Source organism: Mus pahari, chromosome 9 (assembly GCF_900095145.1).
Source record: "Mus pahari chromosome 9, PAHARI_EIJ_v1.1, whole genome shotgun sequence".
Classification (NCBI taxonomy): Eukaryota; Metazoa; Chordata; class Mammalia; order Rodentia; family Muridae; genus Mus; species Mus pahari.
This window is the reverse complement of record NC_034598.1, coordinates 42,916,038-42,925,929: the sequence shown is the minus strand read 5'-3', so window position 1 is coordinate 42,925,929 and position 9,892 is coordinate 42,916,038. Positions and strand designations below refer to the sequence as shown.

Below are 9,892 nucleotides of genomic sequence, written 5' to 3'. Positions count from 1 at the left end.
GTTTCTCTGTGTAGCCCTGGCTATCCTGGAACTCACTCTGTAGACCAGGCTGGCCTCGAACTCAGAAATCCACCTGCCTCTGCCTCCCGAGTGCTGGGCTTAAAGTCGTGTGCCACCACGCCCAGCCCTCCTGTCTTTTCTTGACTTCATTTTGGATTAATAGAATCTGCTAAATCTTTTTGACTCCTTTCTCTGGTGGTTCAGCTATGGGGCTGACCATCTGTGTTCTTGCCGTCATCTTAAGTTCTATTCAGAGTTGATCTTACAGCCTTTCCCTCTCCTCCTCACACAGAACTCTCTATGTTTCCTTTTTAGCACTCAGAATTTCCTGCTTCATAACCTCGTAAGCTGACACATTCAAGAGATGGTCTCTACGCTTTGGTAGTGAGAGATGAGAGAAATGCTTCATCTCTACGTTCACACTGAAATCACCTCACAGGTTTGCCTGTCTGGAAAAGCCTCTGAAAGAAGTGAGGAGGGGCTAGCCTGGTTTTGCACATTTACCATTTGGTTTTTTTTGTTTGTTGGTTTGATTTGGTTTTTGCTTTTGTTTATTCAAGAAAAGGTCTCTCTGTGTAGCCCTGGCTGTCCTGGAACTCACTCTGTAGATCAAGCTGGCTTCAAATTCTGCCTGCCTCTGCCTCCCAAGTGCTGGGATTAAAAGTGTACACCACCTGGCTTGCTGGTTGTTTCTTTGGCGCCTTCCTTCCCGGGAATCAGTGTCTTCATCTGGTACCATTTCCCCCCATCTGAGGAGGTCTTCTGTGTCTAGTCCAATCTGCCCTCAGGCCGTAATAGCTGAGACATCTTTATCCTTTTCTGGCTTTTTTGAAGAATACTTGTATTTGATACTATGTGAGGTTGACAGGTTTTTAAGTTTAGTGTTTAAAATATGTCAGAGAGATGGTGAGATGGCTCGGTGAGCCTGACAACCTGAGTTTGAGCCCCGAGTAGAAGGAGAGAACCGATTCCTGAAAGTGTTCTCTGACCCCCACATGCACACCATGGCACATGTGTCACGCATACATACATAGGCTAACTAACTAAATAAGTAAAGTAATAAACTAAATTTCCACCTTGCTTCAGATCTTTGGCTTCTGCTAAGAAGCCAGCTCCCCCCGTCCCAGACCACTGCCATGGTTCCTGTGAAGGTGATGTCGTATATTCTGCCTTTCTCCTTCTTTGCTGCCTTTCAGTAGCTCACCTTCCTGTGATCTTTGTATGTATCTCACTCAGATTTTGCCAAGCTTTCTTTTCTTTTTTCTTTTCTTTTCTTTTTTCTTTTCTTTTCTTCTTTTTTTGTTTATTTGTTTTTTCAAGACAGGGTTTCTCTGTGTAGCTCTGGCTGTCCTGGAACTCACTTTGTAGACCAGGCTGGACTTAAACTCAGAAATCCGCCTGCTTCTGCCTCCCAAGTGCTGGGATTAAAGGCATGTGCCACCACGCCCAGCTCAAGCTTTCTTTTCTGCTTTACTTCCTTTTCTATTGGCAATTCCTGTTCCATGGAAGTCAGACATGTAGGTTAAGAGCACTGACTGCTCTTCCAGAGGTCCTGAGTTCAATTCCCAGCAATGACATGGTGGCTCACAACCCTCTGTAATGGGATCTGGCATCATCTTCTGGCACACAGGCATACATGCAGGTAGAATACTGTATACATAATAGATAAATGAATCCGGGGAAAAATATTTATTTTTACTTACATGTGTGTGCCACATGTGTGAGGGTTTCCTGAGAGTCCTGAAGAAAGTGTCAGAGTCCCTGGAACTGGAGTTACAGGTGGTTGTGTGCGGCCCAATGTGAGAGCTGGAAACTGAACCTGGGTCTTCTGCAATAGCAGCAAGATTTAAAGCATTGAGCTATCTTCCAAGCCATTTGATACATTTACAATACTTTCTGCTATAGGTCTGGGGAGATGGTTCAGTGGTTAAGAACCCTGGATGCTCTTCCAGAGGACCTGGGTTTGACTCCCAGCACCTACATGGTGGCTCACAACCATCTGCAACTCTAGTCTCAGGGGATGCAGTGCCCTCTTCTGGCCTCTGCAGGCACCAAGCATGTCCATGTTACACAGGCATACATGCAGGCAAAACACCCATACACATAAAAGTAAATAAAATGAAATAAAAAATATTTTGTTACTCTGCTGCAGCCTTCCCTCATTCATATTAATTTAGCCCCTCGAATATACATTTTATAGTTGCCCTTGTAAACAGTTCTGGGTCATGTCTGCTCTCAGTTAAGATTATTTGTCTTGGAGGAGCCTCATACTTCCTGTTCCTGTTCAGTCATTTCTTGATGCCCGTTGGACTTTGATAAGCAATACACCACACAGTTTCTGGATTATCTAGGCCTTGTGTCTTGTCTTCCATTCTAGCTCACAGTTCCACTAACCTTTCCCCCTCGTGAGCTCCTGTAGGGTTGTTTGAGTTAGAGACTATTCAAGGTGCCCTCACCAGTCCCTCTGACCAGTCCCAGGACTCTATCTCAAAACTTGATCGGATCATATCAAGTCATTGCTTTATTGGAGGATAGGGACTGACAAGTTCTGGCTTTGAGACCAGGCCTGGCCACAGCCTTTGAGATATAGAGTCCGTAGGCTAAGACTTGAGTTTAAGCTGTTAAAGGGCTGCTATGGAATCAGGGTAAGAGACATACCTGTAAAGTCAGAAGTCATTCTGTCACTTTGCAGAGGGAGCCTGTGGCCTGGTGATATAGTTCTTACTCTAGTGTCTCAGCTGAAAGTTGTACTGCTTCGCCTTGAGTGTCCCTATTGCTCCTGAAAAGCCCCACTGCCTCCCATTCCTGTGAATCAGAATTCCTGGGAAGGAGGTTCGTCTGCAAAAATTGAGTGACTAATCACAACAGCATCGGATGGAGTGGTTGCAAGGCTGCAGATCTAGAGGCTAGTTTATTTTATGATAGCCTAGTGTTAGCCCCTAGTGATTGCCCACCCCAGTGTTAGAACTAACACCCTATAACTAATAGATTAAAAAAAAAGTGTTGGAATCTGTTAACTTTGCAGACCACTAGTGTCTCAGTTAGGGTTTTACTGCTGTGAACAGACACCATGACCAAGGCAAATCTTATAAAGGACAACATTTAACTGGGGCTGGCTTACAGATTCAGAGGTTCAGTCCATTATCATAAAGGCAGGAGCATGGCAGCATCAAGGCAGGCATAGTGCAGGAGTCGCTGAGAGTTCTACATCTTCATCTGAAGGCTGCTAGTGGAAGACTGGCTTCCAGGTAGATAGGGTGAGGGTCTTAAGCCCATGCCCACAGTAACAGGCCTACTTCAACAAGGCCACACCTGCTAATAGTGCCACCCCCTGTCCCTGACCCAAGCATATAGAAACCATCACAACTAGTTTCACCACCTCCAAAGTTAAGAATCCTTGTTCCCTGGGTGGCGGGCACTCAAATTTGGTTCCGAAGCATGCCATCTCTTATTCCATTTGAGGTGAGAGTTGAGCTTTTGTGCTGACATCTCACAAACGCTTAGCTGGATGGGGTGTAAAACCTTTGACACATCCACAGAGACTTCGGACCCCTATTCTTGCTTTGCTGTGCTCTCTCTAGGCCAGTGGTTCTGAACCTTTCTAATGCTGTGACCCTCCCAAATAAAAAATAAATATTAAGTAAATAAAAATATTAAAAGATGAATAAAAATTAAATAAATAAACTAAAAATAGCAAATAAATAATTTAAAAAATTAAAATATTAAATAAACAAAATAAAAATATTAAGTAAAAAATATTAAATAAATAAAAAATTTTTATTACTACTTCATAAACTGTAATTTTGCTACTGTTATGGGTCATAATGTAAATTTTTTGGAGCTAGAGGTTTGCCAAAAGACTCAGGACCCACAGGTTGAGAACCCCTGCTCTAGGCTATCTATGCCTGGCAGTCTCCACCTGCTTCAACTGCCTTAACCAGTTAGTTGCCTGAAAGCCCATACCAACATGCTCCGCAGCAGTCAAGTCATGCTCAGACATTCCATGTGCACACTGAATCCCATTTGCAAAAGCTCCCATAGACCTGCTCTTCTTGCACCCGAGTACAGTTCAAAGTAAGATTTGATTTTGCAACATTCGCAATACCTAGCGGCTTCAAAGCAGTACCAGCTATATAGGTGGCCAGTACTGACTAAGGTGGGACACAGGGGAGCATTCTGGGAGCCAAGGGAAAGAGTGCTGAAGGCTGACGCAGGTGGAAACGACCTATGTGGTGTTTCATACGAGTGAAACCACCTAATCAACCAATCAAACAAACAAAAACCTCACAAAACCAGAAAGGACAGTGAGAAGCTGGCGTGCCAGCGGATGCACATGGAGTTGTACGGGGTGGGTGGAACACTTTCGATCTTGCCTCGTTTTGAGTCAGCACACTTGGCAAGTCCGTGTTAACAAGCAAGCAGAGACTCAGTTTGGCACTGCACAGCCGAGCTCGCCCAGATGTAAATACCGACCCAAGGTATTCTGCAGAGGCCGGAAAGGAGGAAGCTCCCCCGGAGATAACGGGAATTCCGCCAGATGTGATGGTGGGGGCACACGGGGTAGAAGGGAGGATGAGGGCCAGGGAGCACCTGCAGGTGCGAGGCTGAAGAGCATCCAGTTTAGACAGGTCTGATGAGGCAAGGGTCACCAAGCTTGGGCAATGAGAAGGTGAGGTCACGGAGCTCAGGCACGTGCGCCGCCCTCTGTCCCCTGCAGCTGCGGGAGAACGAGGCAGAGGCGTCTCCCGCTACTGACAACTACAGCGGGCCCGCCCTGCACCGCCCGGTTGCCCGGCACGCGGCCTTTTCCGTAGGAGGGCATTCGGCGGGGAGGCCCGCCCCTTTAAGTCGCGCGCCCCGGAAGTGGTCACGCGGCGGCGCCGGGGCCGGAAGTGGACGGGGCCGGCGGCGGCGGGCGGCCGGCTAGGAGCTGCCGGGGGCCGGCGGCGAGGAGGCGCGGGCTCAGCGGGCCCCGCGCTGCCTCGGGTGCCCATGGGGGGCGGGGGGCCGGGCCGGTGACGCCGGACGCCCATGGACGCCCCTGAGGAACCACAGCCACCGGTGGTCTACACCATGGAGAACAAGCCCATCGTCACCTGTAAGTGGGGCCGGCCGGGCGGCCGGGCGGGGGGCGCGGCCGGGCTGGGCAGCTCCCACCTCCGCGGACCCAGCCGACCTCTGACCTTTCCGCGGGTGACCTCCGACCCGCTGTGCAGCGGACGCCGAGCTTTGGGTCCTGCCCTGAGCGGTCTCCGGAGCAGCTCGCTCTGCGCTGTCAGTGCTGCTAGCGATCGGGCCGGCCTTCCCCGTGGGTCGGCTCTCCTGCGCGCTGACCGCAGTCCGGTGGGCAGGCCCGGCTCTCCGCAGAGCGCAGGTGCTCTTCCTCTAGTGACAGTCAAGCCGGAGTGGCAGGTGGCCGGCCAGGCTGAGGAAGGAACCCAGCTCTGGCTGTCCAATCATCCTGTGCCTATAGGCACTTTCCAGAGCTGCTCCACCAGCGAGTTCCCGCTCGGACATCCCTTTCCGCACTTCTTCCTTCTCCCACTGAATGCACACGCGCGCGCACACACACCTACAGATTGGTTTCTCTGCTACAGAAAAAGAAAACCCTCATTTTAAAGCATAATTTCAGAACGGAGTAGTTTTGCAAACTACGGACTCATGGGAAGTGTGGACGGGTTGGTTGACATTCTGACAGCTTTGCAGCGCTGTCTTTCAAAGGACAGGTGTGATACGTGAGTGTTGGCAGTTCAGTATGTGCTTGACCTTACGAATTTACTTTTTTTTTTTTCTAAACAGGAAGCACTATTTGCAAAACCTGGTGCTAGGCCCCTGGGTTCCCAAGGTCTCCAGCACACCTTGCTGTTTTCTCCTTTGGGCCCTTGGATACATGGGCTCCTCCCAGTCCCTTCCTGTAACCACCTAGACATTTCATATTTAAAGACTTACATCTCTTTATTGTTAGATTAACTTTCTCAGGGATATGGATGTGTCTCCCATAAAGTTGGGAGACTTGCATAGTTCAGCAGTTAGCTTTTTTTTTTTTTTTTCCCAGAATGCATGGCAACTGAAAGGCTTGCCAAACTTCACCTGCAGGCAGGTGGACCGATGTGGCAGAGCTGGTCTGGAGGCTGCCCCACCCTGCCCAGGTGCTCCTTGATCCCCTCAGGGAAGTTACACCCTGTTCATGGTTGGATTCAATGTGTTCCAGGTCCTGAGAACTTTTCCCCAAGTACTGTGCACAATAGGAATTCTGAATGAATACTTACGACCCATAGGGACATCCACCTACTTGACTGCATCTCCCGACCCTTAGCTTTGAACATTGGCATCTTCACTGCTATAGATGTTTTATCAGGACCCTTTTTTTTATTAGATATTTTCTTTATTTACATTTCAAATGCTATCCCGAAAGTTCCCTATACCCTCCCCCCGCCCTGCTCCCCTACCCACCCACTCCCACTTCTTGGCTCTGGCGATCCCCTGTATTGGGGCATATAAAGTTTGTAAGACCTAGGGGCCTCTCTTCCCAATGATGGCCTACTAGGCCATCTTCTGCTACATACGCAGCTAGAGACACGAGCTCTGGGGGTACTGGTTAGTTCATATTGTTGTTCCTCCTATAGGGTTGCAGACCCCTTCAGTTCCTTTCTCTAGCTCTTCCATTGGGGGCCCTGTGTTCCATCCTGTAACCCAATCACAAAAGAAACCACTAGATAGCCGGGTGTGGTGGCACACACCTTTAATCCCAGCACTCTGAAGGCAGAGGCAGGCGGATTTCTGAGTTCGAGGCCGGCCTGGTCTACAAAGTAAGTTCTAGGACAGCCAGGGCTACACAGAGAAACCCTATCTCGAAACAAAACAAAACAAAACAAAACAAAAGAAGTCACTAGATATGCACTCACTGATAAGTGGATATTAACCCAGAAGACCCAAGATACAATTTGCAAAACACAAGAAAACCAAGAAGAAGGAAGACCAATGTGTGGATACTTCATTCCTCCTTAGAATAGGGAACAAAATACCTATGAAAGGAGTTACAGAGACAAGGTTTGGAGCTACGACAAAATATCCAGGGACTGCCCCACTCAGGGATCCATCCCATAATCAGCCACCAAACCCAGACACTATTGCATATGCCAGCAAGACTTTGCTGAAAGGACCCTGATATAGCTGTCTTGTGTGAGGTTATGCCAGTGCCTGGCAAATACAAAAGTGGGATATCGGGACCCTTCTGAAGGTGAAGCTGCAAGCTCAGTGGCATTGGCTGTGACTAAGGAGGAGGGGTTAATTACTCTGGTAGCTAGTGCTTGGAAATGTGTGATATTTAATGTCTTACCTTCCTGTGTGTAGGACAGCTGCAGGGTGCCTTCCTGTAGGCCTGTTGGAGTTTGGGTGTTGGTGGGGAGGTTCCCATGGCTTTGGGGTAACATCATAAGAAAGTGTGCTGATGGAGTCCCTAAGTTGGAGGGTACAGCTCTTCACTGGAATTTCAGAAAACGAAGTCATTTTAGAGAAACATAAGCAATCTCTTTAAAATAAAAGGCTTTTTTTTTTCTTTTTTTTTTTTTGACTCTCAGGAAATCTGACTTAGTGTACACTAGATGGCATGCTTATGTTTCTGGGGCTGCAGCTTTGGCAAGCATGCATCCTGGTTCCACCTCATTCCTTCTTTATCTTGTTATGTTTCAAAGGAGATGCTAATGAACGCAGTTCAGAAATCTACCCAAAGGCCAGTTCACTCTTAACAACAAATCAATACTGTGTATTATGGTTCTCTTAGTATTTGCTTTCCAAACAGTCTGTTTCATCTTATTTAAAAAATTCATACTTTAGATCTCCTTCAGCACTCACCTAGCCAGCTGAGTTCACTTTAAAAAGCAGAGCTCATGTTTATCAGTGTGTGTGTGTGTGTGTGTGCGTGTGCGTGTGTGTGTGCGTGCGTGTGTGTGCGTGTGTGTGTGCGTGTGTGTGTGCGTGTGTGTGTGCGTGTGTGTGTGTGCGTGTGCGTGTGTGTGCGTGCGCGCGTGTGTGTGCACGTATGGTGTGTGTGCGTGTGTGTGCGTGTGTGTGCGTGTGTGTGTGTGTGTGTGCGTGTGTGTTCACGTATGGTGTGCGTGCAGGCTCATGCACCTGTGGGGAACAGAGATCAGTCTCAGGACTTGGTCCTCCTGGACTGTCATCTGGGCTTTTGTTGTTTGTTTGTGTCTCTCCCTGGAACCCTGGCTTCACCAGTTAGGTTAGTCTAACTCTAGAAATTATACTGTATCCACTTCCCCATTGCTGGGATTACAAGCCTGTGACCATAGCATGCTTGTCACGTGGGTTCTAGGGACCCAAATTTGGGTCCTCATGCTTCCTGGGCAAGCATTTTATGAGCCTCAACATTTTCTCCGGGCAGTGACTGATGCTAGATTAGGGGTGTGAGAGGAATGGAAAGTTCTCAAAGGTTGGGGGAGACAGAATCAAGTCTTACTCAAAAATGTTCCCAAGTTATTTTATATGAATACATTGTAGCTATGTTTAGACATACCAGAATAGGGCATTGGACCCTGCTACAGATGGTTGTGAGCCACCATGTGGTTTCAGGGAATTGAACTCAGGACCTCTAAAAGAGCAACCAGTGCTCTTAACGCTGAGCCATCTCTCCAGTCCATAGGCCTTTCTTTTCTGTCTGTGGAATTCCTGCAGTGGTCTCCAGAGAAATTATAACACACACACGTCTCAGCTCAGGCGCCTCCGCTGGCTCACTTTCTTCTCAGAATAACTTTCCCAAGGCTAGGGATGGCTCCGTGGTGCATGCTTGCTTAGCGTGTGCAAGGCCCTGAACTCTACCCTAGTACCACCCAAACCAAACAGACAGAATAACCTTCACTAGCCTCTGACTCTGCCTGGAGCTGTCGAGCCTGTACTCCCCTGGCCTAGTGGTCTCTGCCCTCTGCCTTCCTCTTCTCCCAACTTCTGATATCTGCTCAAATGTCACTGAACCCCAGGCCTGCTCTGCCTCCCACACCCCATTTGTGTTTGGGATCCCACTGCCTTCACTCATTTTTCTTGGCTCAAAGCTCCTAACATAAATATTTGTTTTTGTCTTGGCTTATTGTTTCTCTTCACATGAGACCCAGGCTAGAGTGTAAAGCTTCATGATGAGGGGACTTGATCTCTGGTTCACCCCTGGGTTCTTGGCACCTCGAGTAGCGCTTGGCAAGTAGTGGGTGCTGAGTCTGTTGGTGGAGTAGATGAAGTGAGTGAGCACACATTCTCTCAGGGGACATCCTGGTGGGTGTCTCTTAGTGCTTCCATGAGGCAGACCCTCCAGTGCCATGCTGTTCTTTTCCTTCTGTACACGAAGTGCTGCATGGAAAGGCCTGGGGATCACCTGCCTTGTTCTTAGGTAAATTGAGCTTGTGCATTCTGTTCAGATTTTTAACCAGGGGATACACGCTTATCCAGTAGAGGAAAGCTAACCTGTATGCTAGGGAGCATTTGGAAAGATCTTGGCAGCTGCATTTAGGTACTTTTTTTCTTTTTAAACTACAAGACAGAGCACATTTAGCATCACAACCAAACCAAAGCCTGCTGTCCTGGACTGGGCCACCAGGACCAGGAGAGGCCCACCTGGCATTTAGAAGAGGCTTCAGAGATGTCATTGTAATTCCAGTAATCTGTAAGATCACATCACACAGTCTCTGCGTTTGGTGTCTTTGATAGACATAGTGTATTGGTTCCTCTTGCTGTCAGCTGTTCTTCCCACTGATAGCTGGACAGAGTACTACTGTATTGTAGTGTTCCTGCCTGCACGCAGACCGGCGCCTTGTCTGCATGGGCAGAACACCTTGGGGTGGGTTCGCACTCTTGCCTGCTGAACCCACTGTGGATTCGAACTGGAGGA

General features: G+C 48.3%; 1 protein-coding gene across 1 annotated transcript in view; it reads left to right on the top strand.

The window, feature by feature from the left end:
• The first annotated feature begins 4,892 nt into the window (after positions 1–4,892).
• The window catches only part of Trappc10 (trafficking protein particle complex 10), a 57,216-nt gene continuing 52,216 nt past the window's right edge, over positions 4,893–9,892 (top strand). Inside the window, exon 1 of the mRNA XM_021205022.2 lies at positions 4,893–5,098. Within this exon, the coding sequence (XP_021060681.1) occupies positions 5,032–5,098 (67 nt within the window). The 5' untranslated portion in view covers positions 4,893–5,031. The remainder of the gene's footprint in view (positions 5,099–9,892) is intronic.